General features: G+C 53.0%; 1 protein-coding gene across 1 annotated transcript in view; it reads left to right on the top strand.

The window, feature by feature from the left end:
• SARNP (SAP domain containing ribonucleoprotein) overlaps positions 1-16658 on the top strand; it is a 32216-nt gene that overhangs the window by 898 nt on the left and 14660 nt on the right. Inside the window, exons 2-9 of the mRNA XM_075525498.1 lie at positions 107-206; positions 466-512; positions 1582-1649; positions 3067-3118; positions 5943-6016; positions 6710-6738; positions 7312-7337; positions 8638-8706. Coding sequence (XP_075381613.1) covers positions 107-206; positions 466-512; positions 1582-1649; positions 3067-3118; positions 5943-6016; positions 6710-6738; positions 7312-7337; positions 8638-8706 — 465 coding nt within the window. The remainder of the gene's footprint in view (positions 1-106; positions 207-465; positions 513-1581; positions 1650-3066; positions 3119-5942; positions 6017-6709; positions 6739-7311; positions 7338-8637; positions 8707-16658) is intronic.

Here is a 16658-nt window from a genome sequence, read left to right as displayed (position 1 = left end):
CTTGGCCCATTCGTGTGCTTTTTAAAATTATTATTATCGTTCATTCGTTTCCCTGCGCACGCCAGGGCGCCGCACACGCTAATCGCAAGCTCCTTCTGTTGCGTAGTTGGCTGAACTGAAGCAGGAATGTCTGGCCCGTGGCCTGGAAGCAAAAGGCAACAAGCAGGATCTGATCAACCGGCTGCAGGCTTACCTGGAGGAGCACGGTGGGTGCTGCGGGGGCTGGCTGGGCGTCGGTGGGCCCCTTCCCGGGGTTATCGGGGGTGAGGGATCTCCTGGGGTTTGGCCTTTGTTGGTGTAGAACTCCGGGGTGACAGAGGAGAACCCTGCTCCGAGTGCTTTGCTGTAACTGCCTTCGCTTCCCGCTTTCCCGAGCAAAATTCTCCTAGTAGGCTTTAACCGAGAAGCCAGAGATGTTACCGAAGCGATTTGCTACGGCAATTGCTCTGTCGTTTTGTCCTCCAGCTGAAGAAGAGGCCAATGAAGAAGATGTCCTGGGAGAAGAAATAGAGGTAAGTCTTCTTGCGGGCAGACTGTCCGGCCGGTGCAGGGGCGTCTGGTCTGCCCGGCAGCGTGCGGCCTCCCCCCGGCTGCGTCGCGGTTCTGTGCGTGAGGAGCGAGGCAATACCCGGGGCTGTGTCTCGTTGAAAGCACCGTTGTCGTTCCCTGTCGGGTCTAAACCCGCTGGTTTTTATTGCAAAGCTCGATGTCGCCGTGTTAGCCCGCAGAACGCACGGCGGAGCTTTCTGGCAGCGTGCGTAGTCTCGGTGTGCGGCTGCCAGCTCAGAGCGGGGTCGTTCCGTCCGCGTTTGGCAGGATTCACGCTGTGTCACGTGTGGTTGGAGCGCAGTGTGCTTTTAGGGAAGAACGTGGAAGAAAAAGTTGCCCAGCTGGTGCCCTGACAGTGCCGGGTGCGGGCCGGGCAGGGCAGCCCATGGGAGCGAGCCTTAGAGCAGGAGAGCTTGTTCGGAGGGAGGTGAGGAGATTCGACCCGGGGAAGTACAAAGCGCTTAAAACACCAGCGGAAATGGATTCTTCCAACTGTCAGGCTCTTTGCTGCTCGGCAGGCACGTGCCCCGCATGGACGGGTGGGGGATGTGGAAGCTTTCTACCCAGTTTCACAAAAATGATTTGGTGAGAAGCGAGACAGGTCTTTCCGGAGTCGTGCTGGGCACCGAGCACGAGCGCTGGGTAGTTTCAGTGTTCGCCGCTGGCTCCGTGGGCTGGAGAACGCCTCGCTCGAGGTATTTCGGAAGCCTTGTGAAGCCCGGGCTTTCTGGTAAGGGATTAGACTTTGGATAAAACCAGAGCCTGCGTCCGTAACAGCTGGCGTTCAAGCCCTGCCAGACTGAGGCTGTGAGCACGTAATATCACTGCTTGCTGCACACCTTGCCTCCGGGGGCCGAGTTGAACACCCAGTGCAGAAATCTGTAGGTACGCGCAGGCTGAGGGAGAGGTCTGGGCCTCCTAGAGCAGCGGGAAACCAAAAAAAGTGCCGGTGTCCCCGCTGTGGTGTTTCTCTCTCGCTCAGCTGGCCGCAGTGTTTATTATCTGACCTCTTCTCAACTCCTTGACTTGCAGGAGGAAGAGCAGAAGCCGGTAGAGCCACCCGTCAAAGTAGAAGAGCCTCCTGTAAAATCGCCCGACGTGTAACTATCCTTTCTGAGTAGACCAAAGCAAACCCGTGGGGTGCGAGGGCCGGCGGCCGTAAGCTTCGTACAGCCCCGGTTCGGAGTCTGGGCCCAAAGGAGGTCGCGGCACGTGTTGGAGCAGGATCGCGGCTCTTGCCTCGGCCCTGTGTGGTAACGCCGTGGTCCGTCTATCTGCCTGCGTGGCTGCTCTCCCCTCCGTGGCTCAAAGGACGAGGCGAGCCCCGGGCTCGTGGCCGCCGGGCCCGAGGTGGCCCGCGGGCAGGAGGGGGCGTCCTGTGCCCGCCGAGCCGCCCCGCCAGTGCCGGCGAGCGCCAGCTCCCAGGCAGAATTGCTTCCTGTGAAAGTGCCATTAAACCATTACTACCTTTCAGGGCATAAAATGAGAAACCTGTCCGGGAATCTGGAACAAAAGCAGCGCGTTTTTCTAAATGGGAGGCCTTAATGAGGCTGGCTGTGACCCACTGTTTTATGGGAGTTGTTTGGAGGAGGAGGATGCTATTTCATTTAGCCTGGGAACTTCCGAACTTTGTCTCTTCCTCTTTTGTTTTCCCCCTCGAGCCTGAGCTCTGTTTTCGGAGCATAAACTTTGGAGCACGCCCACTCCATTATATTTTCGTTCAGTCTTTTTACAGGTCCCGCTGTTGTCAGCTGCACATTGTTCAGGAAGTGTGTGTTTGAAATGGAGCCTGGGCTCGGGGTGCTGGTGCTGACCTGGGGAAAGTTGCCTGTGGCTGTCCCATGAACTAGAACAGAACAATCCTTTGTATTTGAGGGCCATAAAGAAATAAAGCTCTTCGGGGCTTGCAGTCGAGGCTTTGGGCTTCTAACAAGAGCTGAATCTTGCTTTAAGAGCCTTAAGATAGCCGGGGGTTATTCTTGGGCGCGTAGGTCTGCGGCCTCTCGCTGTAATCTCCACCCGGCATTTTGAGATGCATCTGCAGCGCCCCACTAAAATTGAAGAACATTTCTCTTGCCTTAAACGGATTAATTATTCCTCCAAGCCTGTGTAGAGAAGGGGTGAGAGTGTGGCTGGTTCTCAGGTCTTTGCCAGCTTGCTTCCCATCATTGCCAGAGGAACTGGGAGTGCTCAAGGCACTGGTGAGGCTCGCAGGAGGCTGCGCCTTCACCGAGTCGTGTGTTTCCTGCCCCTGGTACACCCTAGGCTTTGGTTATAAGTTTCACAGGCTTCGTACCTCACTTCAGCATCGATACCTGGCTCTCGACTTGCCCTCCTAAGGGGGGTGCTGGCGTGTGGCTGCTCCTGTTTTAAAAACAGGCCCTCAGTTAAGATGGCGGTGGTGTTGCCAGAGACGGGTGGCTGGGAGGAGAGCCTCGATCCCTCTCCCACCGGGGCGTGCCTGTGGAAGTAGTGGGAGCTGTTCTGACTGATTTCTCTCTTTCCCAACACCTCTAGGATTACAGAGAAGAAGTTAGTGAAAATAACGTCAGAAATATCGCAGATGGAGGTAAGGTTCCTTCTGCTACTTCGTCCTCCGAGGTGTCGGTTTCCTTATTCACTTCATTCAAAGTCTCATGTGTGTGTTGCTGGGGCTGCGTCAGTGTTTCCATTGTCAACCTGCTTTATTTTTCCGTGATTTTATATGAATGACCGGTCACTGGCTGTGAAGTGACGCGGCAGGGTGGTGACCCCATGGCACGTTTCATTTTGACGCTAGATCTTAAGGAGCGTTTCTCTCAGTTGTCCGTTAACTTTCTGTGCCTCTTTCCGTGCTGCTCGCTGCCGCTGCTTTCCGCCACCAACCACCGTTGACCCTACCTCAATAGTTCCGATTTCGCAGCGACAAGCCGAGTCGTTCCCGGGGTGTCATTCCATCGCAGACAAAGATGGGCTTTGCCCCGTAGCGTCCTCTGCTCTGGATGATGAAGGCTGATAGGCTTGAACCGCCTCTGTTGTGACTCTGGTGTATAAATTGTGTTTCCTGCTATAGCGAACACGAAAAGTTCCGCTGCGGAGTTCACCAGGCCGTGGCATGTCCCTGTCCCTCGGGACTCGCTGCGAGCCCGACTTGCTTCAGACACGTAAAACTACAAAGCTTTGTTGAGGGTGCGCCTCGGGGAGTAATCAGCTGGGGAGGAACTGATAGGAGCTAACAGATCATCTCATCTTTATCTTCTCTAACTTTGTCACTTACATTTACTGGGCTTATTTAAAACAAACACGCTTAGAAGCTGCCGATTCCTTGGGGAAAACTTTGCGAAACTTTGAGTTTCAGGAATCTGATTGTGGTTCTCTAATCCTCCCCCTTATTTTTTTGCTCGTGTTCCGTAAGAAAGGAATCGCTATGAAAACATGATTCTTGTCTCCCTGCTGTTCACCACTACTTTAGAGTTTTAATCTTCTGTTTGGGACACGATCATTTCCACAGCAACCAGGGTGATGTCGCAAGCGGAGGATTATGACCTCAGTGAAGGAGTAATGAGGAGAAACACAGTACCTGATGTGAGCTGGAAGCGTTGCTGCAGGAGCGACGTCCCCCGTGACGTGGGGCTGCCCTTGGCCGTAGCTGGTTCAAGAGCTCGTTAGGCGAACTCACTGAAGTTACTCTCTTGCCCTTGTTTTTCTGCAAATTCTGCTGAACCTATTTGCAGGAAATCCACATTTTTTTTTAATTGACTGTAAATCAGATCTCAGCAAAATTATGTTGTAGCTGGTTTTTGAAGATAAAAGGGGATTATTTTCCCCATACGATGGACGCTGGAGGCTGTTGACGTGGGCTGTTACAGATGCTAGAAATACAGACGAATTCAAAAAGCAAGGAGACAGATTCCTAGGACGGGCGACCATCAGGGATTAACGACTGCAAATGTGAGCGCAGCCCGAAATTCAGTCAGTCGTTTGCTGCGGTTCCTTGAGTCTGGGAGGGCGCGGAGGAGGCAGGCCACCCGTCTGACTGCAGCCCTCGCCCGCGGGGCGACTCCGGGGTAGCGGAGCCCCTGCTCTGACCTGGCGTGGCTTGCCTGCAGTCGAGAGCCCTTTCGGAAGCTGCCTCTTCAGGTACTTCTGGATATTCTTCAGGGTGTCGGGAGGAATAAGGCAGTATGCTCTGACCCCAGTGGTACGTTTTTCTGCCTTTATTGTTTCTACTCAGTTGAGTAAAAGTTCCTCAGAACTGACACGGTTAGGAGTGGTGTTCCTAATCCATCTTTTCTAAACATTTATATTTTGATGCACATGTTTTTTACGCTCCTCACTGTGATTTTGGCTGAAGTAAATGTTTCCATTAAAATACTATCTGTTTCTCTAACCTTTAAAACACCAAACACATTTTTGGGCCCTTGTGTAATAATAAAATGTTAAATATTTCCCTTAAGCTTTTAAGGGGACTTAACACTCGTAGGTGCAAACCCTTGCGCTTCCCATGTTTCCAAGCTTTTCCGTGCCGAGGCCAGCGTGCTCTAAGCCAGGCAAGCCTTGCCTGCAGCAGGCCCAGTCCTTTCTACGTAGCTGAATTTCGTCTTGAATTGCACTGCTAGTGGCAAACTCTGCTTGCAAGGCTGAGCCAACTGCATGAATAGTGTCGGTCTCTTGTGAAAAGGCTTGTGCCAAACAAACAAGTTCCCTGAAAACAAACACCCCCATCCCCTTTTCTAGCGTATTTGGCCTCTTGCTTAGGGGGGAAGAAAAGGAAATCTTGTTTGCCTCTCTTCTTGCAAATCAGCCGAAGCCGGTTGTGCCTACCGCTTGCTTCCTGCCTCCGGGAGGGAAGTCAGGGCCGCTCCCTTTGTAGTCCCTGCCAGGAGCGCTGCTCCTTTCCCTCTGGCACAAGGGCTTCCCTGGGCGAGGTGCGCAGCGCTCCAGCCTGCGTGCTGGCACGCCGGCCTCCAGCGCAGTTGCAGCCTTGTATCATCTTGAAACAGTCGCCTGTCTCCGTCAGCTCCCTGGTCCCGTTCTCTTTTGGCACGTCTCCTTTCCTAGGAACGCTCCCCCAGCAGCAGAGTAACGGCGTTGCCTTTTTTATTAGGTTCTTTATTAGGCCTGCGTTTATCAGAGCCATGAGAGCGCCTTTTGGTCAAGCTGGAGGCTGCGGGGTGGCTTCTTGGAGGGCACAAGCCAGCGGAAGGTGCCTGCAGCATCTCTCCCGTTGCCTGCGGGTGCAGGGGTTGTCTTTCCCCTTTCCAGACGGCGCGCTGCTGCTCTAGCAGGGCACGGTGGAGCGTTAGCCGCCCGCGCGTTCAGTTTGCCTGCCTCTCTCCATCTGCAGAACCTCCTTTCTGTACCCTTCAAATCTTCGCTCTTTCTCAGTCGGTTCCTTTCTCTCCCTCTTCCAGCGAATGCAGAAGAGGGCTGAACGCTTCAATGTGCCCGTGAGCCTGGAGAGCAAGAAGGCAGCGCGGGCAGCTCGGTGAGTCTATGCTTGGAGCCTTCTCCCCCCTTCTTGCTTGGGAGAAGACCTCTCCGGACACGTCTGCCAGCGGCAGGTTGTGTTGGTGTGAGGTGAACGTGGCTCTGTGCTGTGCTCGGGTGCTGGGACATCAACACTGGGGGGGGAGCGTGAAAAATGAGGTGGAGGTTGCCCCCAGCCTGAACAAAGAGCGGAGGGGTTTACTGGAGGGCTTACAGACACGTGCTGCGTTAGACCTGCAGGGAGGTGGTGCTCCTCACGAGGCAGGAGACCCCCCTGTCAAACTTGGGCTGTGTCTGATTGTGGGGTGCTTGATGCATGCTTTACTGGTTGCTTGGGCTAAAATACTGGTGAAATTTCTGGCGGTTCTCACAGTTATTCTGGAAAGACAGGGCAATGAAAGGGAAAAATGGTGAGCTGCTGGTGATGCGACTAGCTTTCTGGACTTTGAGGTCGGTTTTATGAAGAAAGTGGGGAATCGCTGTATGCAGAGTAAGCGCAGGAGCTGTTGCAGTAATTACATGAGCCAATAATAGCGTGCTCCAGTTAATCTTGCCCCCAAACCGGTTTGACTCAAGTACCCTCACGAAAAGTATTTGAAGGAAAAGTTCTCGCATAAGACTCGACGTGTCGGGTAGTGGCTGACCTTGTCTTTGCCTCAGTCTCTGACTAAGCTCTGTTTACCTTCGGCAGGTTTGGTTTGGCCACAGTTTCGACCAAAGGTGAGGAGGTGAAGCAAACCACTCCATGGAGTGACCTTACTGCAAATATTTAATTATTGCTGGAAGAAAAAAATTGCCGGTGGGGACTACCTTTGTTTTCCCTTCTGTCCCTATTCCTGACCGCGCCCAGGAGCTCCGAGCGGGAATTGTAGAATCAGGAAGAAAAGGACACGTGCTGTTCCCTTGGTAGTTCAGACACTTTTCCCAGCATCTCTTCTAAGCACAACTGGAAGACGCTAGCCCGAATTTCCTGTGGTATCCTCGAGCAGAGTGCCAAACATCCTTTGGCTTTGTGAAATGCCAGGTTGCATTGCCAAAGCTGTCGTAGCGAGGTGGGACGGCAGCAGTTTGGCGGGTGGAGAAGCTGATTTGAAGGTGAAAAAGAAATTGGGAAACTCATTCTGTAGCGAGCAGAGATAGAAGCTGGGAAAAACGGGACAGCGGTTCTTCACTAGTGTGTGGTGGGACGGGTGCAGGGCTGCTTCAGGCAGCGCTGTGACTTTACTGCACCTCCTTTTGGATGAGATGTTTGTTCTCTAACTGGGATTTCTTTTTCTTGCCTTCTTATTTCAGGCCTCTCTGCAGACAGCAAACCCACGGTAAGAAATGCTTCTTGTTCTTGAGTTTACTGCTGGTCAGGCTCTCAAGGCGTGTTGTAATCTGTAGAAGGAGGGTCCTGCCCGCAGGGGTGAACTGCCAAAATGGCCCGGGAACAACGTACGTGGAGCGAGTTGATGACGTAGCCCACCTGGATGTCGTGCCTGCACTGGGCTTGATGGGTTCACATCCCTTTGTAGTCTTTGGCCGCCTCTATGACGGTTTTCTCAGATGAGCTGATTTTAGAATGAAATGCTGAAAGGAACAAAGATGGATTTTAAAAAAATTTATTTTTTTCCCCAATACGCCCGATTTTTCATTCTCTGCTTTTTCTGAATTGCTTGAGTTACACCTCAGGAATGGGAACAATGAGTGACCTGTAATAAATTACTCTGCTTTTAATGGCCAATGCTGCTTTGCCTGTCTGACTTCCAGGTCTGAGCAGGAGGCACCAAAGTGTGCAGGGCTGAGAGCTCTGTTACACGGGGCAGCCAGCTCAGTATTTGCACACCCGATTGAGGATGAGCGGAGCAGAGTTAAGCCAAGACAAGATCTGTCACCAGGCAAGGTTATAGGTTTCCCTGGTGCCCGGGACATAAAAGATCTTGCATGAGCATCTGCGAGGCAGAATAGCACCAGGATTTCCTCTGCAGAGCCACGGACTGTAGACGGCTTGTCCCTGAAAGTCTGCGTTCGTTAGGGATAACTGCCGTAACGGTGGCTGCTGCCTCTCTGGGAAAGCAGTCCGGCTGGGTGATGTGTGGGGAAGCTGCTTGGTCCGGGGACCCGCTTAGATGCGACACAATAGTTTTGGAAGAGTGAGGGTGCAGCAATGGCTTCTTAAACCTGTGGCAGCCAGGTAGCAGTGGTAACTTTTAGCGGTGCTAGCAAGTTTGCCTACAAGGCTGTTTATTTTCTGTTTGTGTTGACCAGACCCCCACAGGGAAGGTACCAGGTACAGCTGGCTCACAGCGACAGTCTGAAACAGCTGCTGCTGCAGGAGGGGGAGCAGCCCCTGGCGTGTTTATCCTTTGGTTGGTTTGGGGCAGCGGAGGGGCAGACTGGCAGTTTCTGGCAGCTTCATTTGGGACGCTGGTTCTGTCTCGCGGCCCTCGGCGCTGGCAGGAGCTGCTGCTGTGGACGTCAGTGCAGCGCGGTGCCCCGAGGAGTTTTCCCTGGGGCTGCTCACTGTGCACAAGTCTGTTCTGGGAGGCTTTTCCGGGGGTGGCCTTCTCTCTATCCCTGCACCTAGAGTGATGGTGATTTAAAAAAATATATAAATTGTTTCCTATGTCTTTATAGGTAAACATGGATAAATTAAAGGAAAGGGCTCAAAGATTTGGCTTGAATGTCTCCTCGCTCTCCAAGAAGGTAAGGTGCCTTGGCCTCTAGGACACTCTTTGCACCTCCAGATTAGCCCAGTGCTCCAGCTCGTAGCGTGCCGTGACCGTTCAAAGCCTTCGTGCTGCTTGAGTTTTTACGTCTCGTTATTAATGCAGCGGCATGGGCCCCGGACCCCGGGGGAGCCTTGTCAAGACCATTTCCTTCATCTTTCCTTCTGCGTGTTTTTGCGTGTGACTCTTGATACGGTTTTGAGGGAGTTACTGCTGAACGGAGGTGTTGGATTTTAAGGTTGTTCATCCAGATTTTAACATGGGAAGAGGCACCGTTTAGCGGGCTGTGTAATTGGTTTGTTTTCAGGCGTTCGGCTCGCGCTGTGTAAGCGCACATTTCTGATTGGGTGGGAGCCAAGTCTGTAAAGACCAAGGTAATGAGCTCTCTGAAGAGAAGGCGTCCAGAGCTCCCTGGTAGGAAATAACCCTTTGAAGTACAAATGAGATGAGCTTTGTAGGGGGATGGATTTGGTCTTAAAGCTATTTATTTTTTCCAGGGGAGAAATATACACAAGCTTCTGAGCGTAACCCCTCTTCTGGTCCTCGTACCTAGCAACTGATTTAGCTCAGCCTTCGCGGGCTGGAGCTGACTGCGGGGGTCTGTCGGTGGGGCAGGAGATGGAGCCACGCTCTGTCTCCGGCTGGAAGGGTGGGCTTTGCCGAAGGGCGCTGAACGTGCTGGGGGGGCCGCAGGGCGTGCTTGGAGGTAAACGTGTGCCGGAGAATGGTGTGCTTACCGCTGCGATAATCCCTTGCCTAAATGTGTTCCGTAGCAAACGGCGGGGGGGAAGATGAATTTAGCATGTTTGGGGAGAACAGAAGAAAGGATAAATATATAGTCTGAGATTAATACAACATCCTGTGCGCTTCCCAAACAAAAATAGCCTTTTCCTCTTCTGGCCTGTAACGAACCTCATGCTGCAGCACTGTTCAGAAATAGTGGTGAGTGAAAAAGAAATGTCCAGCTGTAACAGCTGGATAATGTTGGCATGGAGACCTCTCCTCTCGGTGTGGAAAAGGGTAAGAGCCAGGGGAGGTTCATCTCCTCTCCGTCCCTGTGAAACAAGCCCCTCTCCTCCTCGGGGGGGGGATGGATTTGACCTTTTTTGCTGCTTGTTTCTCCACGTACGAGTGTTCTGCTTTATTCCACCGGCCCTGGGAATTCACTGATGTAGAAAATATCTGGCATTGGAGGTCGCTGTTCCCCCCCCCTTCCCTCTCCTGTCCCTTTGGGGGTGGGGGAAGGAGGCCAGTGCATTAAAGCCGGGATATGTGGAGCTCAGGGTGAGAGGCTGCTCAAACATCATTAACCCTGTCACTAGGAGCTCCCATTTTTCAGGAGGAATATATGCCTTGTCAATGTTTATGGCCGTGGCCTTCCCTGGGTAGGATTGTGTGGCTGCAGCTTAATAAAGCCGGGGCTTATGGAAGGAGCGGGCTTCCTGGGTTGCACCGTGGCCCCTGTATGTGGCAAAAACCCAAAACCACCAAAGTGCGAGGTCCGACCTCCCCGAGCCGTTCACCAGCAAATGCAGCTCGCTGTATACTAATGCACGGCTCCCCTTTGTACGGCTGGAGACCTACCGGTGGGGAAAATGACTTGCCCAAGGTCAGGAGTCGGTGGCAGGGTGGCTCTGGCCTCCAGATTGCCCGACGCTGGGCTTTGTGTCCCCTGCGAGCTCCGGCCGCGCGCTCTGCGGAGCGGTGTCCAGCGGCAGGGCTCGCCTCGCCGCGCCGTGTCCCTTTTTTGTTTGCTCCACCAGGAAGCCGAGTTCATGGGCTTAGAAGTGGCTTCTCCCACTGAGCGGAACACACTCTTGCATTCCTGGGAGGAATATTATTGGTTACTTTAATTAGCTGGTAGTATTGTGCTTCCCACCTGGGTGTTCTTTATAGCTTTTCATTACGGAGGAGCCTGGCAGTTGCAAATGTTTACATGTGTCTTGGCAGGTTTTTATACCGTGCGTCGCAGCAAAAACTTTACAATAAACCATTGTCTCCACGGAGCCACACTTCATTTCCTATTCAAATTGGTTTGGGGAGGGGTAGGGATGTGGGGGGGAGAATCGTAGCTAAGGGGGATTTCAGACCTGCTGTGAGCAGGGAGCGAATGCAGAGCTGCGTTAGTGGCTGTGAACTCATCTGTAGCTTTGAACCCCCCTTCCCCCTCTGTTAGCCCTCTGGGGTAGAAATCTTTCAAGTTTAAAATCCTCTTCCTCTCTGCCTAAAGGGAAGGCGAGACCCCGGTCGCTGGGAGGAGAGGAGGCGAACAGAAAGGTTGGCTGTGCTGGAGCAGAAGAGGCAGGTGCTCATTTGTCTCAAGGCAGCACGGGGCCATCAAATTAATTTTTAAAATAAATCAAGCAAGCGTTTATCTCCCCGTAGCACTGACTCTCCCCTCCGAGGCCTCCTGTTAAAGCACACGCTCGCTGACCTAAAGCTACCATCCCTTGACTCCTGTTAGTTGTACTTAACCCCCCACACTTGTAAATGTTCCCTCTCTATAGCAGCTGCTCCCTGTAACCCTCAAACTCTCCGCTCCCCGGGGGAGGATGTTTAGCTGCATGTTTTATATGCAGGGTTCGATGCTGCAGAGGGAGCTGCCTGCGTCGTGGCTGTGATTCAGGAGCATTTCTCCAAGGGGGTGGTTTGCTCTTTATGTATAAAATAGCCTTGTAAGTCTCCCGCTGAGAAAGCGTTGGCACCAAATGGACAGCGAGAGCCCTTGGGATAACATAAAAGCTCTGTTTGCCACCTTTGTATTACATTATCAAATACCTTTCCCGATCCGAACAGATGACTAAAATAATTGGCTTTTATATCTCCTCTTTAACGTGGAGGTCTCAAACCGCCTTACGAACAATGAGCTGATTAACCCTCGGCCGTTCAGAGGTTGGGAGCAGCGAGGTGAAGTGACTCTGCTCCGAGGTCACCCCGAGCCCAGGGTCCCCGCTCGGAGCCCTCTTCTCCCCAGCGCGTTTCCCTGAGCTCGGGGTGAAACAAAGGATTTTTGCCGCAAATCTCCGTACGTGTGCCTAGCATTGCTGTTCCTCGTCATGGGGAACCTGTCCCATCGCCAACTCGGCGACTTCTTGGTGCGGGGGGAAGTTTCTGTGTCTGTTGAGAGGTGGAGTGACCTGCCTGTAGCGAGGCAGAGCGGGGAGTGTGGCTCCCGAGCCATGTGCCACCTTGAATAACTTCATTTTTCTTTGCCTGGTTGCAAGCCTTCCATTTTACAGCCGGAGCGGTGTAGCCGTAAGACATGTCGAGAGCCCTGCAGGCATCCCGGGTCGGATCCTGAGCAGGGGCAGCAGCACAGGATGCCGAAGTATCCCCTTGATCAGGTTCTGACTCTCCTGGCTAGGAAGAGTTAATGTTTTAATACGGCCATCAGTCATGATTCTAGATTAATGCTGGTTTAATTCCAGTTAATGAGAATGTGTTTTACATGGAGCAGATAAGAGCTGCGCTCGCCCGAGATGAGCTGGCAGGCTGACTGCGTGACGTTCGTGTGGTGTTGGAGGAGAGCAGGGGTCAGTGGACCAGCAGAAAGTCTGTGTGTATACAAAATAGCTAAATGAGAGAGAGAAAACAATTGGCTTAATTGTTTGGCTTCCAGCAAGCTTATAATAACGTGCTGAGGAGGAATCCTTTTCCTGGATAATTTTTCTGCCTGCAATCTTTCCAAACACCCCCTGCCAGCCCCGGATGAGAAGCTATTAACCACCAAGGAAGCAAAGGGTGGTGGAGGGGGGAGATGTTGGCAGAGGAAAGGAAAAAGGATTCGTGGACGAGGATTGTTTCTAGCAAGCACCGGGGATGGACGTGTCATGCGTGGTGGCACATGCCTGCGTTTTTGAGAAGCGCGATTGGCTTATGTGGCCAGTTTGTTGTCAAGAAATGCCTTTTGCTGTCACTTTGAAGAGATGGCTCCTGCATTCTTTGAAAGGGCACGTGCCCTGAATATTATTGTCTTTCCAAACTTTGCTTTTTCTGGCTGTTGTCAGCTTTGTGTCTTTCTGTTGCTGTCCTCTCTGCTTTCTACCCACTCTCTGCTGGGGCAGAGTGAGGAGAGCCGTCTCCTCTGGGTTATAACCCAGCCCCTTCTCTTTCTGTGTGCTTCGTCTTAATTCCTCTTTCTCTCTCACCTTCTCTTTTGCCTTCTGTAGGGCATTGTGATTAGAATACATATAAAAGATGGCCCAGGAAAGCGTCTTCACCATGCTGGAAATTCGTAGCGAGGTTGTATTTGTCCTGAGAAGCTTATCGCTTCATCTGCGCGTTGTCCGCACATCCGTCCTCTTCAGGACTACTGCACGAGCTCTGCTTTTTGAATGGGCTTATGGAGCATTTGGCGCTTCTTAAATCAGCCACGTAAAAGAAGTTTTTCTCCCTTGGAGCAGCATCACAGGGACACGTGGAACGGGCAGGGTAGCGTGCCAGATGTGGAGGAGCTGGTATGTCGTGATAGACCGCACGATGAGTGAGAGTGCTTCTGCGGGCAGAGCCCTGGTGCCGCGCTCGGGACTTCTTTCCCCGTGCCCTGAAATTCCCATGACATTGTGCTTTTACATCTTAATATTTTTAGGTATTTAAAAAAGCTGCTTTAGGTAATTTTTAAAGGATTTTCCATCTCCCTCTGAGTTGGACTAGTGGTAACTAAGGCAGCTGGATTTACAGAGGGAGATTAAAAGTAGTCCTGGTTTAAAGAGTAAAATGCAAGCAAAGCCCTCTAAAACACCGCTCGTGTTTTTGCTTGTTACAGAAACTTTTCGGTAGTTCTGCGGAAGGTAGAAACTAGGTCAGGTAGAAGAATGCAGCTAGAACTGCATGGGTGTGCAGAAACGAAGTCGGAAGATCCAGATACAAAATAATGCAACTAGCAAGGAGTGTCGGAGCTGGCGAGATGCGATTCTGTGAGCCCGGAAAGCCGTTGGTCCGTGCTAACTACGGGAGCGCTCGTGGAAGGCTCGGCAGCAGCTGACTCAAAGAAGGCTGAGCTGTTTCATGCCTTGTCTTTGCCTTAGCTGTTGCTGAGCAGGTCTGACTGCAGATAGGTAACAGCGTCCGTATCGGAAGGTAAACCTCAGTCAAAAGGTAAAACCGCAGTCTTGAGGAGAGAGGGAGCGGTTTTGGGGCACTCCAGCCTTAGTGCTTTTGCGGGTAAATGCTGGAGCGTTTCCAGCTGGGCCCTGTAAGGATTTAGAGAAACTGAGCACTAATCCTCGACGAACTTATTTTTCTCTCCTGGCTCCTGGACGGGAGCCCCGCACTGGTCCGCGTTCGGCTCGCCGTGCGCTTTAGCTGCGTGCCGCAGTAACTGTCGGTGCGTGCTGCCTGTCCCCTCGCTGCCGCTCCTTCCCCCAACCCCTGCAAGCCGACGTCACTATTTTCCAAGTTGAGCTGCTGAATGCAGGCCTGTTGGTTTAAGATAATGGGAAGTGACAAGGTGAAGAATAGTGCTGGCAGTCGTGGACGTTTTAACACAAGGGTGCTGTAAGCGAGGCCTCCGCCGCCCCTGCCCCCTCCCGGCTCGCTTGGGGAAGGGGTTTGTGTTGACCGAATCGCCGGCGCAGGCAGCATCCCGGGGTGGAGGGCAGGGCGGGCGAGATGTTTATGTTCACCTTTTGTAATGGGGGGGTTGTAGTCTTGTTTTTAACACTCCTGCACCCACGGAGCCCTCCCCGTCCCCACCCTGGACGTGGTGAAGCTCAGCACCAGGGTGCCTCTGGACAAAGGCTCTCAGATGCCGTCGAAAGCCGGCTGCGTGGCGTGCTGCAGCCCGGCCCTGGCTCTGACCTGGGCTGCGAGACGCAGGGCAGAGCAGCCGTGGTTGGAGACGTGGGCACGGGAAGGGAAGGCACGGCAGAGCCTGCGTGCCAGCACAGGGCTTACTGGCGTGCTTGAAGATGGACCCAGATCTTCATAGGGCTGCAGCCCTGTGGACAATAAGACCTGAGGCTTCGAGGCAAATGTAGAGGTTTAAGAGACATTTTTTTTTTTTTCCCTTTTGTGTTTTTTGTTTAAGACAAAGCAACAGCTTCCCCCTGAGGGCCGTGGTGGTCTTCACTGGCTGATGCACTCCGGTCAAGGGCAGTGCAGCAGTCTCCTCTGGGAAGAGGGATGGATTTGTGGTTTCCAGTCCCGATCCCTGGTGATCCAGCTGGCATACGCTGGGATTGTGCAAGGAAATTAAGGTCTTGCGTTTCCTAGAAGGCAAATAACGAGTTTTGTCCAACCAGCCTTGTCCCTGCAAATACCTCTAGACTGGTACGCAGGGGAAAAGAAATCTGGGTTGCTGCTAGAAGCAGAAATCTCACTGAAGCCCTAAGGAGCTCGAGGTGATGTGTGCCCGTGGGCCTGAACAGCTGCAGCCGCTGTGCCTGGGGAAAAACCAGCCTCGGCGCTGCTGCGTTCAATGGTCGCGTATTGCAGGCTGCTGCGAGCCCGACCCTGCGCGGGTTGATTCCTGGGCAGGAGAGTAAAGACGAATTTGAAACGCCGGTATTGGACTGAAACACCTGCAAGGGGGTTGACACCCTTTCTGGAGTAGGCAGGTCTTAAAAGCTTGAAATACGCTCAAGCTTCCTGCCTCCGCAGTCTCTCCACTATTTTAGTGGCGTAATGCTCGTTGCTTTTCTAAATGTTTTACTCCCTGCTCCTGTGGATGAGTCACGCTAATAAGGAAGTAGTGAAGTTAATGAGACGCCAAGCTCGGTCGTGCTGCACGAGGTGCGGGGAGCCTTAGGTGTGTTGTAGCAAACAACAAGTTACGCTTTTCAGGTGGGAGCGTAACTTCATGGTTTCAGGTTGACCGTGTGCCTGCAGGCTCGTAACCGCACAGGAATGCAAGCGTAACGCTCCTGGGCAGCCCGTCCTATTGCCTTGGCGGAGACGCCGGTGCTTTCCTGCTGCTCCCCTAAAACTTGGTTGTGCCAGAAGGGTTCAAGTTCAACGGTGCAGTGGGTAAGTCGCTGTGCCCGAGGGGCTGGAAAGCCGGAGAGCCAGTGTCTTGCAGCGTCCCTTCCCCAGTGCCTGAGCTGTGACCCTCGGTCACCTGTGCTCTCAGCTGCTGTTATTTCCTCCCCTCTGGCATTTCCTCTCCAGCATATCCACAGTAATTTCCCTCTCTCCTGCTGCCTCAGCTACCCACGCTCTTGTAAATCTTGCCACCGGCTTTCTTCCCTTCTTGGAGGGCCGGGGCAGTGAGTAGGGTGCTGTGGCAAGTGCTGGGGTTGCAGAGCTGCCCTGCGTGTTTCTTGGTCGTGTGGTTTTCTCCCATCACGCTGGCTGCTTTCTGGCTGCCGCATCCGTGAGCAGGCGTCACCACGACCAGGCTCTTCCCAATCTCCCCAGAGCCCTTTGTGAACCCCCTTCCAGGCAGGCTCTCCCGTCCCTCTTGCACGTGTTCTGCTGGGGATTTTGTTCCTTACCTGCCAGGATTTTCCTGAATTTTCAATTCTGGACCTTCTCTCTTTGCACTTTACCAGGGGCTTTGCAAGGGCTTAGTTCTTGCTTCCCCATGAATAAGCTCCATGTCAGGCGAAGGTGGAGCTGTCCTTTACTACGGTCAGTGCTTAAGTGACGAGGGTTTTGGTGCCACGGGAGTTCGGGGTGTGCGTGACCTGGTCATGAAGGTTTGGGGCTGTAGGAAGGAGTGGAGGGAGGTGCAGAGCCAGCCCCTCCGGAGGCTGGAGGCCACGTGCCCACCCGAGGATGGCGTAAGGTCCCCAGAGCCTGCCCTTGGCTCTCCTACGCGCAGAGCTGTCTCCAGGGTTGGTGGTGGGATCCGTATGCCGTGTCATTGTCCTTCTCTTTGTACTGGAAACTCTCGTGGTTGAGCACGAGAACATCTTACGCCCTTCTACAGCTGATAAGACTGTGGCTTTCGTTATCTTTTCAGTGCCTACTGGGTATCATGTGATGTTT

Source organism: Mycteria americana, chromosome 26 (genome assembly GCF_035582795.1).
Source record: "Mycteria americana isolate JAX WOST 10 ecotype Jacksonville Zoo and Gardens chromosome 26, USCA_MyAme_1.0, whole genome shotgun sequence".
NCBI classification, from domain to species: domain Eukaryota; kingdom Metazoa; phylum Chordata; class Aves; order Ciconiiformes; family Ciconiidae; genus Mycteria; species Mycteria americana.
The sequence above is the reverse complement of the archived record's forward strand: the minus strand, read 5'-3'. Positions and strand labels throughout refer to the sequence as shown.